The sequence below is a fragment of the Pongo pygmaeus genome, chromosome 3 (assembly GCF_028885625.2).
Source record: "Pongo pygmaeus isolate AG05252 chromosome 3, NHGRI_mPonPyg2-v2.0_pri, whole genome shotgun sequence".
Taxonomy (NCBI): Eukaryota; Metazoa; Chordata; class Mammalia; order Primates; family Hominidae; genus Pongo; species Pongo pygmaeus.
Genome location: NC_072376.2, coordinates 115477228 through 115490769, shown reverse-complemented (window position 1 = coordinate 115490769; position 13542 = coordinate 115477228). Strand labels below are relative to the sequence as shown.

The 13542-nt window shown below is 36.2% G+C and overlaps 1 protein-coding gene across 9 annotated transcripts in view; it reads left to right on the top strand.

Moving 5' to 3' along the window:
* The window catches only part of SLC9B1 (solute carrier family 9 member B1), a 151947-nt gene that overhangs the window by 122368 nt on the left and 16037 nt on the right, over nucleotides 1-13542 (top strand). For 2 of the 9 annotated variants that reach the window (XM_063663937.1, XM_054485547.1), the window contains one exon: nucleotides 561-796. The exons of 3 other annotated variants lie outside the window; for them this stretch is intronic. In XM_063663937.1, coding sequence (XP_063520007.1) covers nucleotides 561-776 — 216 coding nt within the window. In that variant the 3' untranslated portion in view covers nucleotides 777-796. Of the gene's footprint in view, nucleotides 1-560; nucleotides 1196-13542 lie in introns of those variants that run through there. 4 more of the 9 variants (XM_063663934.1, XM_054485548.2, XM_054485546.2 and 1 more) reach the window with 3 other exon arrangements.

Genomic DNA, 13542 nt, shown 5'->3' with positions numbered 1-13542 from the left:
TAAGTAAGTAGAAGGTTAGAGAGTGTGAGTCATTTGTACAAGATCACTAGCCTGGTTGCAGCAAAAATAGAATTCAAACCCAGTTTGCTAGATTCCAAGCCTGCTGTCAGTTCTGCTATAACACAGTGCCCCCTGAATAGGGAGAACAATGAGAAGAAGGGCAACAAATCCTAGAGAACCATAAGAAACCTTAGTATTTTATGTTGTCTTGTAGTCAAGAACCACTTGTACATGGTAAAGGCAACTAAGCAAAACTGGTTTCGTTACAACTCCTGGTGTTATGAGGGCAACATGAACACTCAAAAGAGATATTTGAATAGAGGAACACTGAGAGGACAAGAGTGCAAAATCAGCCCAAAAATGTTTGCTTGCTGATTTGTCCTCCACATATATTTGCTAGGAAGAACATGGAACTGATGAGTAACTTATGAAAATTACTGAGTACTTTTTTTTCTAATAGTCTAGTACTAGATTTTGTTTATTTTAACAGAGCCATTTAAATTATATATTAACTCAGTTTAATATTTTTCTTTATGCCCCATTTTTACCCCTAAATGCAGGCTGTGTTAGGTCCTCTGGCTCTAGAAACAGCAAGAGTCTCCGCACCCCACTTGGAACCATATGCAAAAGATGTGATGACAGTAGCATTTTTAGCCATCTTGATCACAGCTCCAAATGGAGCTCTACTTACGGGCATTCTGGGGCCTAAAATGCTTACACGCCATTATGATCCAAGCAAAATAAAACTGCAGTTGTCAACATTAGAACATCATTAAAAAGTTTACCTGTCATCATCTGCCTGCTTCTTTTAATGAATTATTTCACATGACAGAAGAATTTTAAAGTAGAAATATGTGGGGACTGTACAGAGAATCCAGGATTTAGTAAACATGTGATTTCAGTACAGGGCTTTTCTTGGACTTTTTACTCCAAAGTTAATTTAATAAAAATAATATTAAATGGAATGCTCTCTTGGCATTTACATACTGTAAGAACAAATTAAATCTGTAAATACCCTAGGAAAGTTTAAAGTAATCCCTCAGGCTGAATTTGATATCATAATACAAACTGAGCTTAATATAAAATTAAACAAACTTAATGGCAGAAAGAAAAACTTTGAATATTGAACTTGGTAAGATAGCCTAAGTTTCCAAATAGGAGGAGTAGAACTCCCATGATGTCCAGTAATTCAGTTAAAAAGAAAAAAAAGGAATAAAACACATCAACTTTAAATGGGTTAACTAAATAGATTTTAAATTCTGGTTTTGGTGACTACCTGAGTAAATAATATGTTAAGTAATAGAACCAAGTTAGTCTTTCCTTACTTCTGCCATGCCCTTAAAATGAAAGTCTGGTTTAGCAGTTTTTAGATGAAACACTATCTATATTTTTATTTATAGAAATAAAATTAAACCACAAATGGAAGTAAACTATTTTTTTTTCAATTAGTATTTTAAAATCTAGGCATAAAAGGCAGCCTCCAAAAATGAAAGATTTGGAGACTGCTGTCATGTGGCAGTTTCTTCTCCTTAGTAATATAGAATTACCTTTTAATTCTGACTGATTAAATCTGCCATGTTAATGTAGAACCCATCACAAGCAAAGTGAGTTTTAATTAACTTCAAGACTCTTTATTTTAAAGTTATAAGAGTCATATAAACGCTTCTAAAATGGCCTTATTGAATGGCATCTTAGAAATTGTTCAGAATTCTTTGGCAAAAGCTCAATGCAAGGACTGAATATTAGTTTCATTCCTCTTTTTCCTCTTCTGCACAAGCAAGGTATTAAAATACCACAGAAGATGAAATTTACACAGAAATTTGCCAAGTGAAGCAATTAAAATTTAAGGCAATCAAAACTATGTGTTATTCCTATTAAGACTAAGGGCTTTTACAGAATATATCACCGAAACTGCCAAAAGTTCTAAAACCCTCTGGTAAATAACTCTTAGAAAATACACTCTGGGAGAATAACTTTGGGAAAAGATAAAATAGCTACTGTTTTAGTGACATTTTCTCCTTATAGTTTTACAACAAAGTACAGACTCCATTTTCAAATATTGTAATTCTAGTACTCAAATTCTAAAAATTTAAACTGTGCCAGTGTTTTGACTACTATTTAAATCATGAGGGCATCTCATTGTCACTTATAAGAAAATAAAAATATAGGCAGGGTGTTGTGGCTTATGCCTGTAATCCCAGCACTTTGGGAGGCCGACGTGGGCAGATCACGAGGTCAGGAGTTCGAGACCAACCTGACCAACATGGTGAAACCCCGTCTCTACTAAAAATACAAAAATTTGTCAGGTGTGGTGGCGCGCACGTGTAATCCCAGCTACTCAGAAGGCTAAGCCAGGAGAATCGCTTGAACTCAGGAGGCAGAGGTTGCAGTGAGCTGAGATCGCACCACTGCACTCCAGCCTGGGAGACAGAGCAAGACTCTGTCTCAAAAAATAATAATAATTTTATATATATATATATATATATATATATTTACAAGATAGTATTTTACATTCACAAGAGGATTAGATTTCAAAGTAGAAAGTTTATTTTAATAAAAGAGAGATAAGAAATAATTTTCAAAATGAGGAATTGTGTTTTTGATTAAGAGGAAAATTGTTGTACCTATTCTTTTTATTCTTTATTTATTGAACTTTCTCTAAGTGTCTGTGATGTACGTTTATTATACTGAAATAGTCGCCCTTTTAAGATAGTGTGGCAGATGTTGTTATTTATTTGAAATTTTAAGTTTTTTATTTATAAAAAGTTTTTATAAAAATTTATTAATATAATTTAAAAATTACAACCAGTTAACCATGTGTATGATATTAGTGTTTATAGTATTTATAAACAAATAAGGCTGGGCACAGTGGCTCACACCATCCCAGCACTTTGGGAGGCCAAGGCGGGTGGATCATGAGGTCAGGAGAGGGAGACCATCCTGGCTAACATGGTGAAACCCTGTCTCTACTAAAAATACAAAAAACTAGCCATGCGTGGTGGCAGGTGCCTGTAGTCCCGGCTACTCGGGAGGCTGAGTCAGGAGAATCACTTGAACCTGGGAGGCAAAGGTTGCAGTGAGCTAAGATCACACCACTGCACTCCAGCCTGGGTGACAGAGCGAGACTCCATCTCAAAAAAATAAAAATAACAAATAAATACAAGATTGTTGTTTCTTATAAACTTTTTGTATCTTTGCCTATTTTTTTTTCACTGTTTAAGGAATTTTTATTAAAGCAAAATTTTATAATCCAAATTACCTTTCCTTGCACAGTTATCAATTCTGTTACTTAAAACAGAAGTGACATTCTGAGCTATTCCACACTAACGAATTACAAAATTAAAGGAATGCTTTAAATTTTTATACTTTGCTGAAGATTATTTATCACAGAGTCTGAAAAGCATTATAGTGTTTTTGTATTTTATTATTTTGGGAGGATTTTTTGTTTTCAAATCAATAAGTAATCTAGGACTATCATTGCATTTGTTAGATCTGACATTTGCTTGGTATGTGAAGTTCAAAGTTTCCTTTTTAAATTTATTTTATACTTTACAAATTTTTTCCATAGTATTTAAGGTTTTCGATATTGAGATTTTTTCTTCAGTGATGTGCAAGTTTCTTTCTGTGGTCCCTGATCAGTTTTAAATAATTGGAACACCAGTGGCACCATTAACTGCTTTCTGGGCACCCTCTTTAGCTTGGTGGTCTTGTAGTACAGCTATACCTTTGTCAACCTCAGTACAGAGAGGCTCTGGAGATTCAAGCATATGAAGAAGTTCTAAATTACCAATCTCCAACAACATGCCAATGATTTTACCAGCACGACTAGGGCATGGCTTAAAGAAGAGGAAAGAGCCATTCACTCGTTTATTTTTGCTTTTGAGGAAGAGCAGATGCCATCATGGAAGTCAAAGGTTCTTGACCTTCTACATGGACAGCAGGCTGCTGCATGGTAACTTGGGGCTGTGCATGAAAATGCCATTGAGGATTGTGAACTTCCATAGCATATTTATACTGTGAAATGGTGCAAACAGCAGGAGTATCTGTAGTAGCAGTAGTGGCAACTGCAGGATGTGCTCCTGTTGTCTGTGTTGATGTGTTACAACAGCTGTGTTGACATGACTCGTGGAAGCTGTGAAGAAGCTGGTCTCTTACTACTAAATGTAGTGAGCTAGGAGTGGCTTGGGCATATTTTTCAATGGATGATGTCTGGCACCCTGAGCAGTTTAGGGAGGATTTGATCTTAGCTGAGCAGTTTGGCTAGGAGAATACTTTGCAGCATGGCTCTCAGTCTGTGGGATAACTGCCATGAAGTAAATTGAAGAAGGTGCTAGCTGATAGGGGCTGATTCCCAGGTTGAGCATAGTTTTTACACTTGCCATTCTTTGCACATACTGTACTGGTTAATGAGCTGAGCCTGGTGCTCTTCATTGCTCTTCTTCCCATGGAGTTAATACTATATACAATGGCTCAGTGCCCACAGTTCTACCATTCATTTCTGAAAGTGCTTTAGTTGCTTCCTCTGGAGAGGAGAAACATACACAAATCAAACCCTTTGTTGTGACAACCATCCTTCATAACCTTTGCATTAGTGATTGTACCAAGTGGAGAAAGTTCTTTCCAGAGACATTCATCAGTCCCATCAAGATTTTTTGCATAAATGTTAACACTTTATCTGGTGATCCTATACTGCTTGATCTTTTCAAATTTGCACACAAGTTCCATCTGCCATTCTACTTCTTCCTGAGCTTGACCAACATCAATTTGTTTTCCATTGAGCTTCTTTCTGTTCATCTCATCTGCACATCTTTATGCCTTTCAAAGCTGACAAATCCAAAACCTTTGGGTTTTCCACTTTCATTAACCACTACTTTCACACTTAAGACAGATCCCAACTTGCCAAAGAGATCTTTAAGGCACCTAACATCCATGTCTTCTCCAAAAATCTTCCTGTAAACATTGGTGAACTTTTTAACTCTGAGTTCTGCTTCTCATTGTTTACAAGACTTAATCCAACAAAGACTTTGCTATCATTTAGAAGCATCCATTTCATTTTTAAATAGATCTTTCAGCTGCTTCTGTGTCTCAATATGTACAATGGCATCACCCTTGAAACCATTTTCACCACAAAGCACCTAATGTGAAAGTGATAGAGACAGGAGGCAGCCAAGGGACCCCGGTAAAACCCCACCTTCAAGACTAAAACAGCCTGAAGGCTGTTAGATAAACTGGACTGCAGGTCCTGGTTGAAGCCGCCCTTTCCCCACTGATTCTGAATAATGCCCACCTGCACACTGGGATTACGGGGTGGAGCCTCGGGAAGTGTGTGCAGTGTTTATTTATTCAATTACTAAAAATGAATTGTTAAAATCTCTCACTGTGTTTGTGGATTTTTTTATTGCTCTTTCCAATTCTAATTTTGGCTTTATTTATTTTGAGACTACATTAGTAGGTATCCACAATTTTATAAAAATTAAGAAAAAATTAGAAAAGTTTAGAAAAAAATTAGAAAAATCTAGAAAAAGATGTGACAGAAGCACACATGGGCTTTATCTGGATGATCTCTTGTCAGGTTTGTATCCTGGGGAAGGCCTTCACAGCAAGAGATGGACCAGTGGATTGAGGCAAAGGGGCCACCACTCAGAAGGGGAGGAGGGCAAAGGAACTCCTGCGGGAGGAAAGGATCAGAGAGGAGGCTTTCATGTCTCAGTGATATCACTCAGCAGCATGGCATGGAGTCTATAGTTCACAGAGTTCCAAAGAGCAGAAGCAGCTTGGGGTCTTTACAGCCTAGGGTTTATCTGTGGCAAGAAGATTTTGGACACAGTTTCCCAGGGCATGTAAATCAGGCAGGCTCTAAATGCCTACAAATCTGCATGTCTGGGCTATGTTTAACACAATTGGATGTTTAAAAATTTGAGTTTGGTGCCAGCTGGCTTTTGAGCTAATGGGTCTCAGCTTGCTGTGAAGAAATAACCTAGGCACCAATACACAGAGGCCACCCTTGTCTCATTTACATTATATGTAGTGACTCTATCCTTTTTTGCTCACAATTGTTTTACTCATTTCTTTTAGATTTGTTTACTGAGATTATTTGGTAGGTAAGATTTCAGTTTATTGTAGTTTGCTAATTCATTATTCAAAGTGCTCTAATAAAAATTTTGCTCCATCCTTAGTCCCCATTTAAACAAAACTGCTGTGGGTAAGTTCATCAATGGCCTTCGTGTTATCAAATCCATTTTGTTAACAAAATTTTAATGTTTAAAATTTTCTTATGTGTACACATGTTTAATTTATGTAATTTTAAAATGGGGTATCATACATGGAATTTGGTAGTTTTCTTTCCTTTCTTTGTTCACTTACTCTGTTTCTTAATGCTTTATTGTAACCCACAAGGCAATGTCCCCAATATTTATTATGTATAACTGATATTCACATAAAACATATTTTGTCATTAAGTGTTATCTTTTTCCACATAGGTGTTCCTGTCTTTAGTCTTCTATTTTCTTTCTCTCCCGCTTCTCTCCCACCCTTCCTCTCTCCATTTATGTACGTATTTAAATCATTTTAAAAATCATTTTATGTGTCATTTCAAAAACTTCAGTGTAAATTGAGGGTCCAATTTTGTTTTCTTTGAATTATTTTCATATATTAATTTTTCACCTACATGTAGATTCTCAATTTTTTACCACTGTTGCTTATTCTTAATACAATTGTTTTTCTTAATTGATCAATTCCAATAGTTCTATAGTAGGTGCTGATATCTGGTGAGAAAAGTTCCTCTCAATAGTCTTTTTTTCGAACAATTTTCTGACTATTCTTCTACATGAACTTTAACATAATTTAATCCAATTTTAAAATGCTTTCGTGATTCTAATGTGAATTTAATTGAATTTATATATAATTTTAGGAGATTTATGTTTTTACAAGAGTTTTGTTTGTTTTTTTGAGACAGGGTCTCACTTTGTCACCCAGGCTGGAGTGCAGTGGTGGGATCTCAGCTCACTGAAGCCCCAACCTCCCACCTCAGCCTCCCAAGGTTGAGCATGCGCCAAGCCCAACTAGTTTTTTGTTTTGTTTTGTTTTGTTTAGAGATAGCGTTTCACAATTTGCCCAAGCTGGTCTTGAACTCCTGGGCTCAAGCAGTCCTCCTGCCTCAGCCTCCCAAAATGCTGAGATTACAGGTATGAGCCACTGTGCCTAGCCTCATGTGTTTCTTATTCAATAGCTTTTGGTAACATTTTTATAGTTTTTTTCTTATAGATCTTCTACCTTTCTTAGTAAATTTATTTTACCTTTATTATTTTTGTTATTGTGAATATTTTTACCATTAGCATTTCAAGGTGCTTATTGCTAATATATTTTGTATTATCATCTTATTTCCAAATACCTTACCAATATTCCTCTTTAAAATATTTGAAAGTTCTGTTTTTCCTAATCTCTATGATTTCCTAGGCATATAATCATATCCACAAAAAGTTTTCTATGTATTTATACTGATTATTTCATTTAAAAATCTTGTTACATTCATGGATCCTCCAAGATAATCTTTGATAACAAATAATGACAGCAGCTATTCCTACTGGTTGCTTGTTTTAATTGAAACGTTGTTTTATGATTTAAAATACTTGTTTTGTAGGCGTTTCATAAATAACGGTTATGTTTAGACCCTTTCCTTCAATTTCTATTTTACTCAAGAATCTTCATTAGGAGTGGATGTTTAATCTTAACAATAGCCCTCTCAGCATCTGTTGATATAATCACATTTTTCTCTTCTTTGATGTCATTTATGTAATTGTGTTAATATACTTAACTGATATTGAAATACCTGTGAATTCCTGAAATACAATGCTCTTTGCATACTGTATTACTCTTTTTTGTTGTTGCAATTATTGATAACAGTGCTGGATTTTTATTTAGAATATTCATTCATATGTATGTCAGATTGGTCTATAGTTTTGGTGTTTTTGTTTGTTTTTTTTGTTTTGAGATGGAGACTTGCTCTGTCACCCAGGCTGGAGTGCAGTGGCGTGATCTCGGCTCACTGCAACCTCCGCCTCCTGGGTTCGAGCTGGGATTACAGGCACGCACCACCATGCCGGGCTAATTTTTGTATTTTTAGTAGAGACAGGGTTTTGTCATATTGTCCAGGCTGGTCTTGAACTCCTGACCTTAAGTGATCCACCCACTTTGGCTTCCCAAAGTGCTGCGATTACAGGTGTAAGCGACTGCACCTGGCCTATAGTTTTGTCTTATGTTTATCAGGTTTTCATATTAATGCTGCACTGCCTATGTGAAATGAATTGGTTTTTCTTTTTTAAAAAAATTTGGGATACTTTAAATAACATTGGAATTATCCTTCTTGCAACCCTAGTACTTTTTAAATTATGGATTTAAAAAAATCACTTTACATTCTCTTCTTTGTAATTGGTCTATTAACATTTTAAATTTCTTCTTGGATTAGTTTTGGTCATTTATATTTTTCCAGAAAATTACCCATTTTCTCTAGATTTTCCAATGTGTTGCTATATAGTTGCATGCAGCATTTCAAAGTGAATCTTTCTTTTTTCTTTTTTTTTTTTTTGAGATGGAGTCTTGCTCTGTGGCCCAGGCTGGAATGCAATGGCACGACCTTGGCACACTGCAACCTCTGCCTCCTGGATTCAAGCGATTCTTCCACCTCAGCCTCCTGAGTAGCTGGGATTACAGGCATCCGCCATCACGCCCAGCTAATTTTTCTATTTTTGTAGAGATGAGTTTTCACGATGTTGGCCAGGCTGGTCTTGAACTCCTGACCTTAGGCAATCTGCCCACCTTGGCCTCCCAAAGTGCTGGAATTAATTACAGGTGTGAGCCACCGCACCTGGCCCTCAAAGAGAATCTTTCTACCTTCATCTTATTTTACTTCTTGGTAGCATTCTACAGAGTTGAAGATTGTACTTGTAAGTTTTGAGTTTCTTAATTTGTTGAATGGATGTGATTAATTTATATCTTTAGTGTGATCATGCAGAGAAATGTATGACGGATAGTGATGGAAAATTACAGGAAATCTGAAAATTTAATATTTTCTCACTAGTACAGGGTTATCTCAGTAATTATGAAATGTACTACCTTTTCTCCTTTTCTATATTATTTTGGAAAATTACAGCCTTATAATAGAGATCAGAAATGTGTTAACATTATGGCTGATCTATCTGACAACAGTGTTCTAAGAAAACAGTATCACAAATATACTTTCTCACCATAATTGTTCAAAACAGAAGTTTTGTAAGCAAAGAATCAAGCATTTAAACCAAAGGAAAGTTAGAGTGATGTCATCTCTGGTTGAAAAACATAGTCTTTCTGAAGCAGATTTTCAATGTCCTTCAAGACCATAACTAATATAAAATTACACAATACAATTGCTAATAATATGAACTGTACACTTTTTATATTAAAATGATGCTTGCTACAACAAGACTTTACTAAATTGGATTTCTGCAAAAGATAAAACACCAGGCATGGTTGCTCACCCCTGCAATCTCAGCACTTTGGGAGTGCTGAGGCAGGGAGGATCACTTGAGTCCAGGACTTCGAGACCAGCCTGGGTAACACAGTGAGACTCTGTCTCTTAGAAAAGTAAAAAATTAGCCGGGCATGATGAAGCATGACTGTAGTCTCAGCTACTTGGGAGGCTGAGATGGGATGATCGCTTGAGCACAAGAGGCTGAGGCTGCGGTGAGCTATGATCATGCCCCCGCACTCCAGCCTGGGTGACAGGGCCAGACTTTGTCTCAAAATATATGAAAGTAGATAAAATTAGTTTACTTGCTGAACATGATCAAATATAGCAAGTTTCCAGTAAAAGACTATTAGGACAAAGTATGTTAACACAACCTCAGATGATGCAGCATAATTAAAACAAAACAAAACAGCTTTGGGCATATTCTATACTCCAACCTCTGTGGTGCAAAGGGACTATATGGCCAAGTAGGTGTTGAGGCATTCACAGAACTGCTGCACATGTGGTTTTTAAACATGATTTTTAATTCCCCCTAAAGTGGAAGAAGTCATCTAAAAACATTTATTATGACTTAAATTGCTACTGCTTTATTTAGTTTTCCTCAAACTTTAACAAAATAAATTATGTAGTAAATTATAGTCATTAAGCTTGAAAAATGTTTCAGTTGAATGGGAAAACTTCCCGTGATAAAGCCTCCAATCATCAAGGAATAAGTCAAATATTTTATGCATAAATTTTCCAACATGTTAAGCACTAAGCTTTTAACTAAATAGCTAAGGGAAAATTGTTACCACCAAATGTAACACATATCCTGCCTTTTTAAATAACACATAGTACTTATCTTGATTCCAATTCATCACTAAACATCACTTGTATAATTTGATCACAGTGATGTCCTCAGAGACAGTTGTATGCAGAATCCTATAAATTGTCTCAAGCTGCTATGCTTTTAATGTTCACCTTAAATTTATTTTTGTTCCCCTGCCTTGCTGTCAGCTGTCACATTTTATAGTTCACCCCTTCAGCAAGACCCTTTTGATACTTGTGATTTGTTAAGAAGCAGAAATCAGATAACCAAACTTGCTAGAATTCAATGTGAAGTAAGAATAAGTAGACTCTGGGTAGCTGCTGCCTCTACCATTAAAAATTTTTTAAAAAAGAAGACTTTTTCAATTACCATTTAATTTGAACTTGACTTACCTGGACTACTATTAGTCGATATTAGTTTAACAGAGGGAAAATTGTTAATAAAGTAGATGTAATATGTAAACACATACATCATTCCCTTGTTCTGGATCTATCAATGATTTCATACTTTGACTATATCTAAATTATCTGTTTTTCCTGGCCTTCAAAGTGGTCTTTAATTCAGCCCTGCTTTCCATGGGTTAAATTTCCTACAATGCTGAGATGTTTATATTGGTTTCCTCCTGTCCTATGAACTTCGTACTGATTTCTGCCACAATAAATTTGATTAGATGAAAAAAAAAGACCTTTTTTTTTTTTTTTTTTTTTTTTTTTTTTTTTTTTAAGATAGGGTTTCACTCCTGTTGCCCAGGCTGGAGTGCAGTGGCACGATCTTGGCTCACTGCAACCTTGGCCTCCTCAATTCAAGAGATTCTTGTGCCTCAGCCTCCTGAGTAACTGGGACTACAGGTGCGCCACTGTGCCCAGCTAATTTTTGTATTTTTTTGTAGAGATGAGATCTCACCATGTTGCCCAGGCTGGTATGGAACTCCTGAGATCAAGTACTCCACCCACCTCAGCCTCCCAAAGTGCTGAGATTACAGGTGTGTAATCACTGCACCAAGCCAATGAGGCACTCACTTCTGAATAAAGTACAAGCATTAGTAACATCTTCCCTGGTCTCTCCAGATTGGTTATGCTGCCACAACTGAATTCTAAATGGGTTAAGTATTATACAATTAGTTAGGTTTCTTTGGTAGGTATCAAATAAAACATCCACCTAAATTCTTACGAACCTTGTTAAATAGTGGAATTTACAAACTCTCTATACAGATTCTGATAGCACATTTTGATTGGAAGACTATAGAATCACAATGAGGAAGGTAGTACTATATAGATCAGCAGCTGGCTTAATTGGCTTCCTGTAACTTATTAACAAATTAGGTTACAAAATACAAAGGCAACTTAATGAATCATCATATTTGGCATTGAACTCAAAGCTGAATTGTGTGAATTGTGAGGTGCTTTCCATAATTCAACTTGCTTAATTACCCATATGAATGAATCATTCATACCTCAAGCCTGCTAACACTTTTGGATACCTGATGTTTATGTAATGGTGGTGCTCATTTGCTGAGTAAGGCATGAGTAGTTTCCTAGGTAAGCAGAAGCAGCCCTCAAAACAATCATGTGACACAGTAACAACAGGGCTGTATTTTGAAGGCTCTAGAAACCCAAGACATGTATTCAAGAGCCAAGTTACTTTTTTTCTTTTACCACTTATCCTCAAGTTCTACAAGTTACTTATACTGTATCAATTCAAATACATTTGGTTATTAGATATCTATTTTTTAAAGATGGACAAGATAAAATTGTGTAAATTTACAAGAAGTAATGGAAACTGCTAATAATGCTCATTTAAAGGAGTTATTAAAGCAACAGCTTACTACCAACCCTAGGCTTCTGAAAAATTTGCACAGGTGGGAAAAGATATGGGCATAACTCAGCATATTTTAACAACTGAAAATGTGGCAGGGAAAAAGTCTTTATTCTGAGAGTATAACCATCTTACTTTTGGGGTATTAAAATTACCTTTTCTGAGATAATTCATTTTCAATGTTATTTGACAAAATTCAGAGTTATTCAGTTTAGTCTCCTCATTTTTAGTAAATTTTCCTCCTGTAAAATCTAAGTTATGGGAACCACTAGAACATGTGTGAAAACAAGTTGCTGTGAAATGCAGTGATAGATTTTACAAAAAGAAAAGCATTTCATCACCACAGACCAGGATATCCAAAATTTTGGTGAGGTGGATTTTTTCCGAAGTCTGGTGACCAACTGTGGAAAAATAATTGGTTAATCTGACAGTGAGGCCCCTTAATAGTGTTGAAGAAAATGTATCCGAAAAAGTACCCAGAGTCAAAAAAGTGAGAGCAATGCTGTATTTATCCCCCACTGACATGTGAGGAAAGAACAACAATTTTTGACATACACCTTGTAAAACTTCTCAAAAACCTGACTACATTTCTAACTCTAAAATACATGCTGCTGGTCATGAAGATGTTACGATCATGTAATTGAACCTACTGACATTACATGTAATAAATTAAAAACCCAAGTATCATGCTTAGTGTAGTGTCTGGAACATACAAGTGCTCAATAACAATTAGTTTTATTTCTAGAAGGATTACCTCTGTCTGCCTTTTGTACCTTCTTATAAAAGGGAAGCAAAGTGAACTGAATAAATTGTATCTTAAATAGACTAAAGAAAAGCTTTTGTATTTGTCTTTTCTCAACTAAGCAGTTTCCATAGTGCCTAACAAGGTCTCAGAAACGCACTCAGTGAAGGGGGTTAAATGGTAACTCTTTCAGAACAGAAAGGATTCCCTACAGAGCCCAGCAGAAGCAGAGCACTCTGTTGCCCGGCCTGGCCTTGAACTCCTGGGCTCCGGCACTGCAGCCATCCTCCCACCTCAATCTTCCCAGCAGTTGGGACTACAGGCCTGTGCCATGGCACCTGGCTAAGGATAGCTATTATGAGAGTAGTAATGTAAGATGAAACTAAAAAGACTCATAATAGTAGGATTAAAAAGCACAAAAATTTTAAAGATTCTCCAGTACGTTTACTTTGCAAACTTTTTTGTGCAGTTGACCCTTACACATGGGTTTGAACTGGGTGGGTACACTTATGCACATACTTTTTTCAATCAAATGCAGGTGAGGTCACACAGATCAGCATTTGTGCATGGGATGTGAAACTCATGTGTACGGAGGGTCAACTGGAGGGCCAACTTTTCTACATATGGGTTCTGCAAGACTTTCTGTGGGACTTGAGTATGGGCAGATTTTGGTAT